Source organism: Phaenicophaeus curvirostris, chromosome 5 (genome assembly GCF_032191515.1).
Source record: "Phaenicophaeus curvirostris isolate KB17595 chromosome 5, BPBGC_Pcur_1.0, whole genome shotgun sequence".
Lineage (NCBI taxonomy): Eukaryota > Metazoa > Chordata > Aves > Cuculiformes > Cuculidae > Phaenicophaeus > Phaenicophaeus curvirostris.
The window spans coordinates 8,443,176-8,462,644 of NC_091396.1; the positions used below are offsets into that span (position 1 = coordinate 8,443,176).

General features: G+C 36.1%; 1 protein-coding gene across 1 annotated transcript in view; it reads left to right on the forward strand.

Moving 5' to 3' along the window:
* The window catches only part of DNAJC24 (DnaJ heat shock protein family (Hsp40) member C24), a 38,688-nt gene that overhangs the window by 402 nt on the left and 18,817 nt on the right, over positions 1 to 19,469 (forward strand). Inside the window, exon 2 of the mRNA XM_069857495.1 lies at positions 1,845 to 1,985. Within this exon, the coding sequence (XP_069713596.1) occupies positions 1,878 to 1,985 (108 nt within the window). The 5' untranslated portion in view covers positions 1,845 to 1,877. The remainder of the gene's footprint in view (positions 1 to 1,844; positions 1,986 to 19,469) is intronic.

The following is a 19,469-nucleotide window of genomic DNA, read 5'->3' on the forward strand; positions in this document are numbered from 1 at the left end:
AGGCTGGCGTTCAGCCTGGAGAAGAGAAGGCCCTGGGCAGACCGTACAGTAGCCTTCCAGTGCTTGAAGGGGTTCCAAGGAAGCTGGGGAGGGGATCTAAAATCAGGGAGTGTATCATCGAATTATAGAGTAGTTTAGGTTGGAAGGGACATTAAAGATCATCCAGTTCCAACCCCCCTGCCATGCAGGGACACCTCCCACCAGACCAGGCTGCCCAAGGCCACAGCTTTCCTGGGCAACCTGGCAACTCTCACAGTGAAGAAATTCTTCCCTATGTGTAGTCTAAATCTGCCCCTCTTCAGTCTATACCCATTGCCTCTCGTCTTATCACTACAAGCCTTTCTAAACAGTTTCACCTCAGCTTTCTCGGAGGCCCCCTTCAGGTACTGGAAGGTCGCTTCCTTCCTATAGAGTGTAGAGATAGGTTGAGAAGTAACAGTTTTAAGCTGAAAGAGGTGAGATTTAAATGAGGTATTAGAAAGACTTTTCCTGTGAGGGTGATGAGGCACTATCAGAGCGGCATTCTGTCTAACTTCAGAAAAACAGAATTACTTAGGTTACTTTAGCTTAAATCAGAAATATTCTATTTGTAACAGTAGCTACTTCTCGTATCAGCACAGATTGCCCAGATAGGTCATGGATGTCCCATCCCTGGAGTTGTTCAAGGCCAGGTTGGAGGAGGCTTTGAGCAGGGGTGTTGGAACTGGATGATCTTTAAGGTCCCTTCCAACCCAATCCATACTGTGATTCGCTAGGGAGAAAGGGACTTTTGTGGAGAAGGGTGTGGGGTGGGAGTGGTAGCACTTCCTCCAAGGAAGAGGGGCACTGCCCTACAGCAGAGTGTGTCCTCCTGGCAGCTGTAGTTCTGGGAAGTTTGGAAAACATACCTTTCTTCCCTTGTGAAAAAATGGTTTGTTCTCAAGTATGGCATTGGTCACCAGAAACTGGCTGTAGTGCTGAAATGGGGGAGAAAAAATAAATAATCCTTTTTATTTCTTTTGACAATAAAAAAAAAGACTTGTGAAACTCTTCCATGCTGGAAGATAGTGTTATTTCTTATCTGAAAATTCATGATAAATCAGACACTCCGAGCCTGACATTTCAGTATACCTACGAATCTGATCAAAGGTCAAGCACTGCTGTGCTATTATTGGCATTTAATTCTCCTGTTTCTTTCTTTTTCATTCTGGGCCATTAGCTTGGTGATAGATTACCAAAAATAAGATATGCCCAACTAGTTAAGTTTTACTTAGAGACATGCAATAACTTTATATGCTTTTGTTCATTTTTTGTTTTATACACTCTAATCCTTTAATTTTTAAAAGTTACGCCTTGTTACCTAGCAGGCTGAAGGAGGGTCCCCACGGTGATAATAATTGTGCAAAACCCAAGCCATACCTTTTTTCTTTCTGCATGTAACTCATTCCAGAATTGACATATCACAGTTCTGTGTACTTCATTTTTTCATATATTAAGTACAGTATTGCTTCAAAATACAAAGTGTATATATAAAGAGTTTATATTTAACATGGGTAGGTTCAGAATAGCTCAGTTAAAATGTTATTATAGGAATATGGACAGCTGCTGAAATGTGATACACAAAGGAACTGGGACAAGAAACATGGCATAATTTAAATCACTTCACATATGACAATTTATGGGATGGGATGGCCAAGTGAATTCAGCTGGCTTGTTTCACTATAGATCTAATGTGGTGGTGTAGATGTGCTTGAGGGCTGCAGTCTATTTTGCGATCCTATAGCTTGCCACATTTCCTCAGTTTTGCTTTTTCTAACTGTTTTTCTTTCAAACTGTAATTGTATTTATTTAATTTTCTTTCACAGTGCTAAGTAAGTAGTTTCAAAGCCGGTAAGACTATGGCCTTTGAAAGGATAACACAAAAGGACTGGTATAAAATCCTGGGTGCAAAGCCATCGGACAGTCCATCAGAACTAAAACGGAAGTACCAAAAACTTGCTTTGTTAGTAAGTATGTTTTTGTTATTTAAGATGTGCAAAAATAAATTCTATAAGCCAATAAGATAATAATTGCAGGTTTTGTTCTTATATATTTTCTGTATATGTGATTTATCAGAGTGTGTTTATAGTATCAGTTCACCGAGAGTGGTTTAAATTTGAAGTAAACATCTGGAGTTACGAGTTGTCATTGTATTTCCCAAAGAGGGGTTGGGTTATTCTGGTTATAAAACACTGAGATGTCTCCCAGCTTTGCTAAACATTCATAAATGAACTGAGCCAAATGCCTATTCATCAGGTGCTGGATAATCAGGCGTACAGCTCAAAGAAGGTCATTGTTCATAGCAGATAGTCATGAAATGTGCTAACTGATACTTGTATTTGCTATCATGCTTGGAGTTACAGTGTGCTGAATGCAAGCCTTGAATCTATAAAAAAAAGATGTGAAGAGCAAAAAGAAGTTCTTCCTAATAGTTTGCAGTAACAGAATAGAAAATGTATAGGAAGAAAATAAGTTAACATCGATTTTATTTGAAAGTTTCTGGTGCGTTTTTATGGAGTCATGTTTTCGGTCATGCATTAAGACTTGATATTCTGTGAATTCTCTTAATTTTTTCCTGTGCTCTTGATATACGTGTATAAGAATCTAAGAGCTTTACCAGATTACTTTTTAGGATTCTTGGTCCTTCTGATTTACTCCTTACCCTTAATTTAGGCTTTTTGTTCTAAAGATGCTTAGGACTGGATTTCTGAGGAAAATAGGGGATATTTTTTTGATACTGTTGACCATTTTCAACCAAATTTGATAGACAAGCAGAAGTCCCAAGATAACTAAATTCCTAAGTTTATTGGAAACCGGCAGCCTGGTAGAGAAGTAGGAAGAAGGTTAGCAGAACTCAATATGTTACTTTAGGTAGCTACGAGCTAGAGAGTCAGTTTTGGCAGGGCATTAGAGAGCACATGCGTGGCTAATCTTGCTTGCTTTGAGGTGTTAGAGTGAAAATGATAAAAAGTTAGGATTTTTAAGTGAGGTAGAGAGAATGCCAGTCAACAGGAGACTCAGTGTCATTTGAGTTGGTATCAATCCGTGGGCTGGTTGGTTATTTATGTCTAGCCCCAGTTAAAACTGTTTCAGAGGTAATATCATCAGTATGAAATATGTTCCACATTTACACATTTTGGTGCTCTTAGCTGAATTTGTTAGTCAATCCTGCTGTACATCTGTCTGCTTCTCTCAGTGCATCCTACTGACTGATTTTTTTGTCTGAAACTGATCTCTATACTTAAGAGTGTTAAGCTCCAACGCTTCAGAAGATGTTTGTATGCACATACAGAACATAAATCCTTTAGTCCTCATCATTAAATATTAGAAGAGTCAACATAGGACAGTGCTTTGGAGACCAAGCTTCTTAGTTCCAGGCTTAACGGCAACAGTTGTTTTCCTGGACCTCCTAATATTTGGGGTTTTTTTACTGAATTACTAGTAAAATGTGAATAAAATATAGAATCATAAAATGGTTTGAGTTGGAAGGGACCTTAAAGATTAAGTATGATCTGTTTGTTTTTAATGAAAGCAATGGAGGGCTGCAGCGTAAAATAACTTTTCTGTTCAGATAGGGAGCTCATTTAAACTGAATGCTGTAATGTTATTAATATATTTCTTTTACCATGAATCTATACATAATAATGGCATTAAAATCGTGTAAAGGATTGTTCACAGCTGTTTGCCACAGAACTGAAACTACTTAGAGCCTTTTCTGTATGAGTTTTTTTTTAAGTGAAACTGACCCTTTGTGTTCCAGCACTGTACGTTCATGTAATTATTTTTAAGTGTATGAAGTGACAATTTTTGGAGTTTCCAACTGTCTGTTTGCATCTGTAACTGTAGTTTTAGAAAATGAAAATATTATTTTAATATATAAGCATTTCTTTGGAACCTGTGTATTTACAAACCAAATAGTGCTCTTTATTTGGAAAATCAGTGAGAAATGTTAGAGAAGATGAAGATACTTTTTTTTTTTTTTTTCTTTTGCTGTTTGGTTCAGAATTCTTTTTCAGTCTGTGATGGATCTCTCTGTAAAGCCATGCTGATGTTTATCTGTAGGTGTTTTCTTTGAGGTAGATCTGTTCCTGCTTGTCTATTGTTGTTACCATATGTCCCATCTCTATTAATCTTTTTCTCTTTTTTTAATAGCTGAACTGTTACAGACTATACTATGTCCTTCTGCTAATAAAGCATCTAGCACAGTCAGTCTAGAGTCTGTAAAAGCATGGTGGTATAATAAAATGTCAAGTTTAGCCCTGGCCCAGCCTGACTGGCAGCTAAACACAAGCAGTTGACAATCCAAATCGCACCCCCTCCCCTTCGGGAAAGGGGAAAGGAGAGAAAGAGATTTGTAGGTTGGAAACTAAGTCTCTAAGTGTTAATGAAACAATAATAAGGAAAAAAAATGGCAAATGTCTGAGCCCAAGCCTTCAAATGATTTCCAGTGCTTCATGTTGAGCATTTGCTTTTTGCCATCTGCTATTTTCTGTGTTTGTCAGCACATGTATGCTTAGCATCTTGAATGAACAGGCAGATGTAAATTTCCAAAGTTAAAGAGTTAGAGATCTTGCCATATGTCATCCAAAATATATTTGTAGTTAAATCTCAGGACTGACCTTAATAATACAAAGTAGTACACAATTAAAAATGCATGAATTGTAGGTTTGTAAGAATGATTTCTTAAGAGCAGATTCACTTAAAACTGATTAATTTTTAAAATGTAACTTCTTTTGTCAATTCTAACAAATTGATGATGGAAAAGATTAATAACCCATAACAAATAAAAATGTACATATGCATCCTACTAGGGTGAATACATCTACTTCCCATTTTGCCAAATTTTGCTTTACTGTACTTAATTTTTTTTATTTGTTCCGGTCATAACCTGTGTCAAATGAATTATTTTATTACAGATAATGTCAGTTCCATCTTTAAGAACAATATTAATTTGATACAAGAAACGGTGCAGGTTTGGCCTAGAAGTAGTAATATTTTTTTAATTCATATTTTTTCCTTCATACCTTCTAAATCTTAAAGTTCATATTTATAAAATTTTCTTGCAAGGTAATGAAACAATTTTTGTGTACTCACATGCCTGATATCTGGGTCATCCTGACACTTTATTACAGTCAATAGCACCTGAAGATGACAGACTTTTGAGCATAAAACATCTGTATCAGTGGCAATTCTGTAAATAGCTTATTTTTAAAACAAAAATCAAACTTTTGTGTATGCTGTTTTATACTCACATGTCTTCTCTAGCACAGAGCTTCAGCCAGTAATTTGTGGGGGGAGAAATTAGATGTGTGTGTTTTGTAACCAGCATAGCTCAATGCAAAGATTCCTTGAGTGGCTGTTGTAACTTCCTACTAACATGCTTTCTGGACCCCAGATCATAGAATCATAGAATAACCAGGCTGGAAGAGACCCACCGGATCATCGAGTCCAACCATTCCTATCAAACACTAAACCATGTCCCTCAGCACCTCGTCCACCTGTGCCTTAAATACCTCCAGGGAAGGTGACTCAACCACCTCCCTGGGTGGAGATTTGCCATTTCCATACTTTAAAAGGAATCGCAACAGATTTTGACAATTAGTATGTTGTTCAATTAGTAGGAGTGTGGTCTTTATCGTTTTGAAATGTTTGGGGTACATATAGAATTCTTATCCACTATTACATACACAGTAGTTTCAAGAAGGTTTCTTAAAGGGATAAACAAGTTTTATGCTGTATACTTAGGTTTTTAAGGATTCCATACACCTTTTAGGAAGGAAAGTGCCCATGTTCTGTTTCTGAATGTGTATAGAATTAACAGGGGATAAAAAGTTACAAAAATAGTATATTGGGGAAAAGATTTACACATTCTTATTATTGGCACAATTTTTACATCTCCCTTTGGTCTAGCACTTTGTGGTCAAAGAGTGAGTTGCCAGGTGGTATTCACATTTTCATGTAGCTGCTCTATATCTGAAAACTGCTTTTTACGGTGAATAAAGTCACCAAATGCATAAGCTTTGTATGGCTGAAAATCAAGTGTCTGTTCTGTTGATGCTGATGATATTATAGGATACCTTTCAACCGGAAAAAAAATTATTGTGCAGGAAAATTATATGCTGCTGTTACAATGTGTGCCCTAATCTTAAAGAAAATCCATGTAATTTGAATAGGGAGTATGCAGGAAGCTCTTATTTTTAATATGGTAAAGGAAATAAAATGTGCCATTTAACACATGGTGTTACAGAGATTATCTTTTTATCAGAAGGGGTGGTATGTGTAAATAAATACAAAGTGTTAAGGTGATCACTTAATCTGTTTGAAAGATTAGAAAATTTGAAAACAGAGCGTAGGTGAGAATGACTCTCAGCAGCAATAAAAAAGGACATTAATAGAAATTTAATTTAATGAAGCAAAATAACTTAGAGATTGTTCCTTTGAGGTTGTGTAGCAGAACGATACCTGTCAATCTGTAGAGAAATCTGTTGTATTAGATTTATGTACATATCTAAATTTTGCAACCACAAGAAATGCAGTGTGCATTTATATGAAGTCAAAAGATCTGCTTCCATGTTTATTATCTTGAAGTTTGTTCAAAAATAAATTCAATATTACTCCTAAGATTGCCTGCCTACTGAGGAACTTCTTTTCATGCTCAAGGGTTTCATTTTGAAGTTTCAAATTCTCAGCCTAAACTCATCATGAAAAGAAGTTCTTTTTTGTCAAAAAAATTCAAACAAAAAGATAAAAAACCTGCAGAGGCTATTAAAAAAGGACTAAACACACTGCATAGTTTTAATTATAAAAGCATTATTATGAGACTTTCATGAATTGTGTGCTTTTTGTTTGAATAGCAGGGTACAAGTTAGAGGTGCTGAACATATCGCCATGCTTAGCTAATTCCAGTTTCAGCTCACTTGTAGAAAGTGGATTTTGTAAGTTGACAATATAAACTGAACAATTTCTGTGCAGCCTGGTTGTAGCCTGATTGAGGTTTATATAATTGCAACAGAGAGAAAAGTAAGCCACTAAGTTTAATACAAAGGACTATTGTTTTGACACTCTGGTTAGTTTTATTTAGAGCTGTTGTTTTACATCTGATTTACTACTTGTGACCTTAATAAAATAAAATACAAGGGGGCTTATTTTCAAGTTGGGACTTGAAGTTTGTTATTAAATTATGTCATATATAATGAGCCTCAGTGTTAAAGAAATCGCTAGTTCAGACAGCTTGATTAGCCAGATCATCAGATGTTTAGCTGTTTAAGCTATGAGATCTTTTGTTCAATTCATCCACCTCTTTTTTTTTTTTTGTGCTTTTGTGTTTGTTGGTTTGTTTTTTTCTCACACCAGAAGAGGTCATTGTGATATTCACTAGTAAGTCTGAAGAACAGGTATTTATGTTCGTGTTGCAGTAACAGGAACTTTTGTCAATCTGAAGGGTTTCACAGATTCGTTGTGGGTATCAAGCTGGCTTTTAAAAGCAAAGCATTCTTGGAGATACACACTGCCACATATGAGCCAAAGCTTCTGCTTGCTTATTCAGAACAGTGTGAGGGTGTAATACTGGTGGCCGTTGGTCCTTGGGCTTTACAGTCTCTTGTTAGGGGAGCTCGCCAATGGGAGTGTGTATTCTGCATAATTAGGCAGCTGGCTAATCAAATGAAATGCAGTGATTAACTGATTAGTGCTCCGATTGGGCAGCAGCCAGCTGGAAGGCGTATTCAGGGCATCCTATACAAGAACAGGCTGAGGAAGGTACCTTAACTTGCAGAAGGGAGGGGGGAAGAGTGGTTATGGATGTAGAGGAAACAGGCATCATAGCAGGAAAAGGGGCATCTAACAGTACTGGCATGCAATGCTCCTTTATTAGAGGTGGGTGTCTACTGTAGCTCAGTTTGTGTGGAGCTGAGTCTCATGTTTTATTACTCTTTAATGTGTGATTTTTTTTTTTTTTACATTGTTTTTAAAAGATGAAGGTAGGTTTTTAAGAAGTGGGCAGTGTGAACATCCCTCTACCAGAAAGTTTGGGGGTTTGTTAACTGTTACGTAGAACATGATGAAATCCATAGCACTACAAAATAAGCCTGCAAGTAAGTAATATGTTGTTTGTTCAGGTGATTCAGCTAGTTGTGAAAGTAATGTTAGTTTGGAAAACAATTTCTACATTTAATCTCTTTACTTACTAGGTTGTTGTCCATAGCTTATTTCTCATGATAAGCACCTTCTCATACTTCATTCTCTGTAGTTTTAAGGTACATACATGAGAAGAGAATGGGCATCAGACAATTGAAATGTGAGATTCAGCTACTGTGTGCATGGCCTTTCATGTCATTTATGTCCTACTAAGAAATCTGATGCCTCTCTTGAACATTTAGTGTACTAGTTATATGTGTTATTGATTGTACCAATATATATTAAAAGAAGAATCTACCCTGGTTTTTGTAGACTTCTTGTGAAAGGTGTTCCATACCTACAAATATTCTCTGTGTCCTGAGATGGTATAAAATTAAAGTTCTGATTGAAAATTAAATCAGCTTATTAAATTCCATTAAGGTGGTTATTTTTGGTTCATACGTGCAAGTGTTCTTTCAGCACTTTTGAAGACACATTGAAGTAGTTTTATGTTGCACAGTGTGCTTTTTATCTCATTTCTAAAGTCAGATATCTGAAATAAAAATTAGGTAGCAAAAGATATGAATTAAAGCACAAAGGAGGAAGCTAGAAAGAGTGGCACAGTTTTTTTCGCATAAGGAAATGTTCTGAGTATTCTGACTTTTAAGCAAACATACCCAAGAGTACCTTGAGTTGTTAAAAATTCTCAAATCAAGCTATTTATTTAAGAGCCTACTTCTAGAATTCTGAGCACTCGGTCAGTTATTTAAAGAAGCTATAATCCCAGAACATCAGTTTGATGGATAATAAATGTTAAGGGTAGAATCAATCATCTTGCTGTAACTGTGTTTATATAAGGATCTCTCATTGCTGTTAAATGAAATTGATTACATTTTTGTTGAATCTGAAATAGATATTACATTTTTTAAATACTGTAGTGTGATGTAATAACCTGTAAAGCTTAGTAGTTTGGGGAGTTGTATTTTATTTTTTAGTTTTAAATAAATTATCTGTGTGTAGCTTTGCTTTATGTTTAAAATGCATAATACGATTTAAAAAAGCTGCACATTCCTATATTTCTACTTTTCTTCATCTTTAAATACTTTAGAGTCAGAAAATCATGATCTAAATGAAATAACTGTCCCTTCCTCCATCTTTTCCATGCCTTAGAGCATCACAGATGCCTTTTGATCTCCCATTGGGCCCAAATGCTCAGAAACATGAGTTCTTTGAGCTGATTTAATGCAGAAGTGAATACCTGAAGAGCTGTTTCATAGGACATTTTGTAGACAGCTTGTATTAATATAGTTAGAAAGTTCAGCTTTGTTGTATTCTGCCAGTCACTAGTATAAAGTCTCTGTCATTTAATTTTCAGTATGTTAAAAGTAACACTTTAAGGCCGAAAAGTCAGAAATGTCAAAAACCTGACCCTCTGTTGTTATTCCCAGTAAATTAACCATAGCGGAAAAATTAAGTCTGTGTTGGTTGGATTTATGACCCCAGAATTTCCATGGTCAAAGAAGAAAAGATGCATGAATTTTCTGACCAGCATCTTAACTAAACATTTTTCAGTTTTTGACATAAACTTTGAATAGTAACTCGTTAGGTGTTTGAAGAGAGGCTGATTGAGGTCCTGTTTTAGGAGGTACTTCTCTTCTGTCAGAGCACACCAGCAATCCAGTGTTAGTTCCTGCTGCTACACACGAGTTATGCCAAGTATGGACTTGGTAGGATTCTCTCAGTACAACAACAGGTTCTGTAAATGTTGCTGTTGAAACTTAAGTAATGAAAACCTTGGATTATTTGTCTACACTTGCTGGTCTGCCCTAGGTGCTGACTTTACTTTTCATCTCCATGTCTTGACTATTCTTTCCAAAAATAGGAAATTTCTGTAAAGACTAACACTGTCTGTATAGAGTGCTTATTAAGTATTAATGGCGAAAACTCAGTAATAAATTCTGTTAAGTGAGCAGAGTATTCTACTGTTGCATGATTTCCGTGAGTCTGGAAAGTATCTCCTGTTAGTAGTTATCAGGACACACTATCAAAATTTCTTCCTTCCTGTGAATGGAGAAATTTGCCAGCTGTGACCAGCCTTGAATTAGAAGTTAAATTAACACCAAACTAGTGATCAATCAAGCTAGCAAGCCATCAGTGTGAGTAAATCCAGTCCAAACTAGAGGCAAAGGTTGTGTGACTCTATGGATTATGTTTGGAATTGTCACTATGACTGAAATTTTGAAATAACTGAAAGCTGGTGTGTGTTTTGGTTTGGGGTTTTTTTTCTGTTAGTTTTGGGGTTTTTTTTAATACTGGTGTGATATCCATGAAATGGATTCTTTGGACCATAGTCATAGCATACTTCATTGCCTCTGATTTTAAGGGCTGAAACTTCCCAGATGCTTAAGATTTATTTGGCATTGCTTAAGATATGAAAGTACTGTCTGTGCAACAGCTTTCATGCTTCTGTTTTTGTTTGGATAGTGTAACATGTTTACCTAATGTATCTCTCAAGTTAAGCTGCCTTAGTAGCTTAAGTGGTGTCTTCATGGGTTTTGCACCCAAATTCTTTCTAAACTCAGTGATAAATTCTGTTAATATTTAGTTTTTCATGTCCATTTACAAAGTTATAATTCAGCTGCGGCCTAACCTGTTACTTTGAGATTATTAATTGCTTCAAATACTGTAGACATTCTGTATTGTTCCTAGAGATAGGGAAAGCTGAAAGAAATACACTCAAGAAAAAACAAAACTACCTGCAGCTTTTGAAGTATTATGCAAGTGTTACAGTTATGGTTGCTGATAAATAATTTTTTTAAAGAGAACAACACAAAAACCTGTGCTTTGTGCTTAGCAGTTCTTAGGAAATTGTGGGGTATCAGAGTATTTGGCTGACTTAGCCTGCAGAAAGGTATTCATCTTGCAAGTGATGTTGCCAGCTGAAGACGTCTGCCCCTAACTGCCTGTCCCTGCCCATCTGCCAGATGTAACTCAACCAGGAGTAACCCATCCTGTGGGTTTGTCTTTATCCACCACAGTACGTGTCAGCTAGAAAAGTTCATGCCCATTTTTTTAGTATTTTAAACAACGCTGGCTGGGGATTTTTGTGATACAAGGCATAATTCTGGGGTTTGCTTTCACATTAAAGTAGAGTTTGCCTAAACTAGTTTCCTAATCATTTGCATAACTGGCATTACTGTGTGACAAGGGCCACAAACTTACACTAAACAATGAAACACCATTTAATGTGACATTTAACAGCATGAATTGTGAGTACAGGGACCAGAAATTTAAAAGGAGCTTTTAAGATTCCCTTTATTTGTATTTTCACCTTTATAGTCCTGTAAATTTTAAAATGTTTCATTTCTTTCCATCTTGCTTTTGCTAGTTTTTGGTGGTTTTTTCTAATTGCTTTATCTTCTCCTGCTGTGTAATGTAGTTTCCAAAAGGCTTTTTTAAGTAGCTCTTGAGGCTCCCAGGTGGCTTTTCATAGGAAAATAAGGAGCCGTGGAAGCAGACTAAAATTAGAGAAGCTGGTTCTAAAGGTGTACTTTCTGGTAACCACAGGTTCTGTTTTCTCTCTTCATTTTCATACTTTAATTAGCAAAGTTAATCTTTGCTTCTATTTATACAACAGTTGATTTTTTTAAATTATTTCTTTATCACTAAACCCAGAAACTTTTAAATTTTATTTCAACATTAAGTTTGGTCAACAGCTGAAAGGGATGAAAAGTGTGTATGTATATTTAGTATGAAAGTTATACGAGATAATCACTTGCTGGTTTGCTGGACTCCTCAGTCTAATGGGGTTAGATGTTTCCAGAGACTGGGCAATAAGGGCTGAAAGAACAATGAGTTCATTACTTGGATTTCTGTAAGATGGACTAGTTGCTGCTGCAGAAATGTGGTCAGTTTCGCTTGCCGATGCAATAGGTTATCTTTTTCATCTTGAGAAAGTTTCCAAGCAAGAATTGGACACTGCTTGGTTTTGCAGAGGGAGCTGGAATGCTTTAGCATAGCAGATCCATGGAGTGGTAACTTGAACCAAGTGGAGACACACTGTCAGGAGTTAAGACCAGATTGAGAATGTAAGGTCAAAATAGTAGTATCATGATACTACAGTACATTAGAAAAGGGATCGGGTCATGTGTGATATAATCTTAATTCCCCGCAGTAAATTATTAAAGTCTAAAGTATTTTTAATATATCACTTCTTTAGCATAAGACCAGCTCTTACAATCACAGGACTTTTACAAGTAGCATTAAATTGAAAGTGACTGTTTCCATGGAAGTTGAAATTTACGTAAATGTATAGTCAGAATTACAGGAGCAATCCTGCTGCTGCTGCAGTTAAATATATAAAACAAGTATGCAAATGAGGGGGATTTTGGCAGCAGACACTTAAGCATAGAGGAGGAAAAGCAGATCTATCCAGATTTCTCAGATGGCTCTCAGCTCAGATCCATGCCTAGCTTGACAAATGATAAAGGTTTTTTTTCAGTAAATAGAACCATTCAAAACCTTGATCAGAAATTAAGGTTATCAACCCACATGATTTAAATGCAAACAAAGACATAGTGAAATTCTTGGCTTAGTCAGACAGAAGGTTGAGGAAGTTTAAGGTATGTTCGAGCAAGATAACTTAAATTCCAAGATGCAAATTAATGAGTTTATCATAGTGTATTAGATTAGTGGTTTTTTTAATTGCACTTTAGATAACTTCAGTAATTTTCAAGAATTTGCAGCATTGGATTGGTATTATCATCCTCTCTGGTTTTACTGTGCAGCTGTTAGTGAGAGCCAGTTACGTGGTCTGCGTAACCATTGCATATTCCTGTGTATGCTTAATCCTAACTTTTTTTCATTCTTGTTGTTAGAAGAAAGCAAAGTGGCTTGTTTGTGCGTGTTTTCTTTTAAAATTATTCATTGAGTGATAAATAATAACTACAGGAAATTCCTTTTTCCTTCTCCGTGCTGTCTTGATGATGCTGTGCTACAAAGACCTTGAGTCACAGCAAATATTTCCTTATGGTAATAGCTAAAACAGCAATAATATTACCTGAAATATTTCCCTTCTGATGGTTCTTATTCGTCTCTTTGTGAAGCTGGAGGTCTGCTCTGCTGGATGTTGTATGCAGCAGTAGTCACTTCTGGCCTGAAGATACAGAAAAGATTAATAATTTGTGTAAACATGCAAACAAACAGTTGAATAGCATGGGGAAAACTCAGACTAATACTTGCAAAACAATTTCTGATTATGGCAGATAACGAGGAGGGAGAAGAATGGACAATTTTCACCACTTAGTTGATCACTGCACAATATTATAAAAGCACAATAGAATGAAGAAGGTGTAAGAGATTATAAGGAAAATGAAAGTTTTTTTCCTCTCAAATGGGGAATGTTTCCTACGAATAAGAATAATCCTGGAGATGGACAGTGGAGGCTGGAATCAGTGTCAAAGCAGAATGCAAGATCTGGTAGGAGAAGGCAAAAGTTGTTCAAAAGCTTAAAGGTTGTTTGTGTTTGGGGGAAAAAAGGAAGAAGAGATGGATTGAAGTAACGAATCAAGAAGATAAATTACTTGCTCTTATGGGTTGTCTTTGGGTAGACATCTTCGGGTGAGTTTAAATCCCTATACGAAAAGATTGAATGTCACAAGGAACTCTTCACTTTTTCTCTTCTTTGCAAGTGGAAAAAGCAGGCTACTTCCATGTTCCCTGCTAACTTCTGCCAACTGAGTGAGCATGTTGAAAAGATTGATTGTGGGCTAGGAAAGCAAGTTTAAGACCTGGAATCATTCTTTTCATAGAAGTGAGCAAGTTTCATGTTTCAGAGAGTGTGCTTTGTTGCAAAATCAATGAAATAAGAAAAGCACCTTCAAAGTAATTTTGTTTTGTGCTGCTTTAACATAAGACCACATCTCTTCTTTTCTTTTTCTTTTTTTAACTTTTTGTCTCCTTTCCAAATACTCGCCATGTGAAGCTTTTCAATACTCAGTTGCGCTACTTACTTAACAGGGTGTAGCTTACAAAAATGTAAACGAGTATGCAACCTGACCTAGGGAATGTACTTACTTCTGTATGTGAGCATCCTAATGAAGTGCGTGTATTACATTCCTGATAGTTTTGCAGATGAGTCCAGTATTTAGCCCACTGAACATACATCTTGCCTGCTACAGACTTTGTGTACGAGAAAAGATGCGATCATACCACACTCCGTTTAGGAAGCATGTGGGGAAGGATGTGAGAAGCAGATATTTAATGACAATAAACTTTATTTGCTTTGGTCTCTGGTTTTGGTCAGGCTAGTGTAGTGCAGAGAAACAATGAAATGTGTTTGCTGTAACCTTCTCGTTAGCATTAGGTGGCAGTAGCGTGTTGTATTTGGCAGATGCTTTGTCGTTTGTTTCATCTTCTCCAATCTTTAGTGCAGTGTAGTAAATGGAGAGAACGTGTATTTTATTTCTTATACTTCTCATAAAATGCTGATTTATGGCTCTTCTGACTGTTTGTAACTATAAGGGCAGCCCTTGTTTGGACTGTTTATACATAGGTGGGATTAACACACCATGGTTTTTGCACAGTATTCATGACACATTCTCTGATAGATAGTGCCTAACAGTAATAATATTAACTGCAAATGTTCTGATGAGGAAAATGCTGTTAATGGATAAGTGAGTTTAGTTCTGCAGCATTCACCTTTTCATAAGCTGTCATCATTTCTAAACTCAATATAGCCTGTTAGATGAAGTATGGTTTTCTGTTTGTGTTCACTCTTTTATTCTTGGATACAAAACAAACTTAGGCTCAGGATAATGTTTGTAGGAACATAATTAACCTTTCAGCATAGTGATGTTACTGTCACTTGAGATCTTGGATACTTTGTGACCCTTTTGGAGGTGTTTTTCCTTTTCATCCTTGTCTCTCACAGGTAAAGGATCTCAAGGATTTTGGAACTTGTGTTGCATTGTATTAATTGGGCAGGATGATCAGTTAATAGAAGAAGAGCAAGAAAGTGTTGACAGAACACGCTATGTAATTAGTACCTGATGAACCATGTAGGCCACAAAGCCCAGAGTGTAATGTTGCTTCAGGACAGCTCCTATACAAGACCTTTGTGTGCAAAACAGGCCTCTAGAAAAGCTAAAAAAGAATATTTTGGTGTAGTTCCAGTGATGGAAATCTTGACTGCTGAAGAACTTGGCTTTCCACTGTGAACTTGGGGAAAGCTGAGGATATTTAATACCTCAGAGAAGGAGCATGTATCAAGACATCAAGCCTGTGTTTTGTACAAGTCTGGCTCTTAAAAATCATGTAGCCTTTTGTTGTTTAGGTCTTTTTTTTTTTTTAATGTAAGAGGTGATCTACATATTCCAGAAAATAGGTGAAATAGGGTTGTTTTTTAAATAAAACTATCTAGGCTTTGTTCCTGTTTCTTGGAGCAGTGAGAAAGAAATACTAAACCAGTAAGGCTTCCTATTGGCTTGTGATAAAATGACAAGCAAAAACATTTTAAGTTAAGGGCAGGTAGCACCATGATGCTACAAGGTTCACCTAACTGATTTTTTTATTACATATTGGTTTTTAGTAGGTTTTCAGTTGAAAATTAAATCATTTTGGATTGAAAAGCATTTTGAGTCTGGCATGGTAGTGCTGCTGGAATTATTTTGTTACTGGCAATTAGGGTTTTTTCATTAATTTCTGTAACTATATTGATATTTAATTTATACTGTTCATCCAGAAATTTTCGCTCCTCCCATGATAGAAAAATGTAATGTTTACATGTTTTAAACAAACTTTTCAAAATTAATTCATTTTTTCTTGCAGTTTAAGCTCCTTTGTTTTACTGAAATAAACCACCACTTCCTTTTTTAGAATACTCTTATTGTATAAATCACTTAAATTTTTGTAAAATATTTATATGTTGTTTTCATCTTGCCCTAATTTAATGAGTTCAGCTGGTGAAGTTGGAAAATGGCTTTCTGTGACCTTTCAGTGAGTGCCACAGGGTGGGGGCCAAGTGCACGTTTGTCACCTTTTTTCTTGTCCAGCACAGGTGGTGAAAACATGTGCTTTTCTTAAATTCAGTTACCCTAAAATTCAAATTCCATTTTAATAACTGTTTAATTCAGTCTCTGTTCTGATTTAAATCCATCATTTGAATGGATTCTGCAAGAAAGAGTTCAACCTAAAGCATAACAGCTAGTCTGCATAGAGACTAATTTCTATATCATGCTGCCCATAACCAGAGTAAATGATCATTTGGAGTTGGTATGCTTGATTGCTCAAATATAGATGTCATATACATGTGTAGGTAATACCAAATAGGTGTGTTAATTCTATTACATACTGCTGATAGGGATTTGTGGCTGAAAGTATTCAGTGTGACAATGTATGTAAAATTAGCAAAAGTACTAACTTTAAATGTAACGCTCCTAGAGTGTTGTAATTGCATTATATGGTTCTTTTTTTGTGCTGTGTCCAGCAGGGAGACTATTCAGGTTTATATTTTGGAGGTCTGTCAACTGATCTGGAACTTATAGTACGTGCCACATAATTTGATTAAAAATATTGCTACAAGCCTTACAATGACATAGTAAAAAATTGGAAATGTGCGGTTTTGTTGGCATGTGGACTGGTGAGGGGAACACACTCTCCTATACAGTGTTAAGCTTAGCTATGGTATTTTAGATACACAAGTTTAATATCTCTGATACTTCTAAACATAAATTTATTGAGCCCTGAGACTGATAGAAGTGGAATGGCTGGTTTTGTGATAGTGATCATGAGGGCTGGGGCCTTGACCAGCCACACTTTAAATTGCCCGAGGTCAGAGATTCCAGGAATGATACTCCTTGTTAAAAACCTAAAGTCAATATGAGTTTGGCAATGAAGGCAAAGTTTTTTCCACTAGCTCATGTTCACAGTGCTCAGTAAAAGACTTTCATATAGGCGCTTCTGGATTAAAACAACAAAAATTCCATTTCCAAATATAATTTTAGAAAGAGGAGGGATGCTGCACTTAATTGTTTAAACCTGATTCCAAAGCTATGGGAATATTAAGACTGAACACTACCTTGTTGTGGGGAGAGGGAGAAAAGGATTGAGTACGAATACAGAGAATGCCAGCTTACACTGCTATTTTGATTCTTGAAATGATTTAGAAGAGTTGTTGATTTCTTAGGTGTTTATAGATGGGATTTAAACATTGCGATCATGTGGCCAGATTAAGCAATCTTGTTTTAAGAATTGTAGTATCTTTCTAATAAAAATGTGTCCACGTCGTATGTAGATAATGAGAGAAATTGATGCAATTATATGACCTAATCCAGCCCTTGTTTAGAAGTTAATTTCTCTGGATTTCTATGAGCATTTGGTCAGATCTACACAGATTTGGTTGTTGGTTTAAATCTAGCCAAGGCTGATGGTGTCTTAATTGCTGCCACAGAGCAACCATTTGGCCTGTGTGAGATGAATGTTGTCAAGGTACCTTCTGCAAAGCGGACATTCATCCACTGGGAATGTATCAAGAAAGTTTTCATTAATTGGTCCCTTTGTTGGCATTTGTGGCAGGGCAGCCAAAAACGGAGTATGAACAGACACTCTGTGTCAGAGGGTGAGATTTATTGGCAAGTCTCAGTAAAAACTGGTATTTACTACCTATATTGTAAGCAGGGGCAGAGGACTTTCCTCCAAAGAACAGCCTGGTGTTAAATTTACTTAGATTTCTTTTTTTTTTTTTTTTTTAAGGCAGGGAAATGTAACAAGAATTCAGAAATTAAATAGGAAATAGCTGGTTAGTACATTTATTTTTAACATTGACTGTTTTGCAGCCTCCTTTGAATATGATATGAAGCATTATGATGAGCTCTGTAGTCTATAGGCAAATTTGCATGGACCTATGAATATTTCTGTCAGATGAATATTTCTGACAGTTTTTGTCCTGACCTTGTTAGCTTAACCTGTAGATAACAACAATTATAGTTGGCAATGTATGAATGTTGCATAAAGCATGTTAAATGTTTCTAAACATAGTTTCCAATTTTGATAGTTTTATGTTGATGTTCACTTTGTTATTTTGTTAAAAGGATGCACTTTGTTATGTTGCGAAGGACATATTGGTAATGACTTGTGCGTTTTCTTAGTGCAACATGTTCATCTGCTGCTAAACTTTGAGTAGACCAAGACTGCTTGTGTTAGGCTTTCTGTTCTGCTTACTCACGCCCATTTTGTCTTACAAAGAATTTTAACATCTTTTATATTATAATGTTGAAAAATAAATAAAATAATAGTTTAGTCTTATTAACCACATATACTGTCGTATATTGCCTCTAAGAGATAATTCTGATTCTGTATTTTGAATATATTGCCTATTCAACATTGAGCTTTTGATGCAAGATTAAGTAGATTGAACCTCACAAGTACTGATAATGTGACTTTTTTAAAGTGCTTGGTATTAATCTGTTCAGTTCCTGTAAGGAGGCAAAGTCTCTTTCTTTTGGATTCCCAGCCACGAATCTGGCCATGTTGTTTGAAAATAATGTCTTGGCTTGCTTTCTTCATCCAGCTGCTTCCAATGTTTGCCCCCCTCTCATTCTTTTTCTCTTCTAAACAGGATAGTGTCCGGCTCATGTCCACTTGCTGTCATTCATCTAAGTCTCCTATCAGCAGAAATGGATGTCATTGGTGCATACTGCTGTTATCTCATATAATCCAATACTTATACATGGTGACTTTTGCTTTTGCAATGTTAATCCAACTGATCTTTTGCATAAGTTTTGTGACTTTTACCTTTCCTGTTAGTGATTTTAATTCAGTTCTGTCATTCATAAAAAATGGTGGCCTCACCAGATACGGAACAGTGCTCTATTTGTAAAGTTTGGATTGAACATTTCTCTGGCCATTATTGAGTGTCTTTCACCACTGGTTTTTTAGGTTAGTTTTTGTTTGTTTGTTTTAATGTAAATACAAATCTTTTTACAAATTCCAGGAGGTATTGTAGTTGTCACAGTCATGAATAGTGGCTTCCAGTTATTTTTATTGTGACAATAAAAGAAGGTAATTCATACTTGGCTTGAAATCGTATTTCTAGCTGCATTATACGAAACAAATGATGTCAGGCTATAAAACTATCATAGCTACTGCTATATTCCTTACGTGGAGGAAGGGAGGAGGGTGCGAAGAGATGCTAAGTTAATTTTAGATGTTAATATTCTATCATTGACTCTCATTCTTTAGATGTAGTTCCTACAAAAGCACAAGTACTTGAATGCATTTTTATATCACTTTTTATTTGCTGTTGAAGATTTCTCCAAATGCATGACAGCTTTGCATGA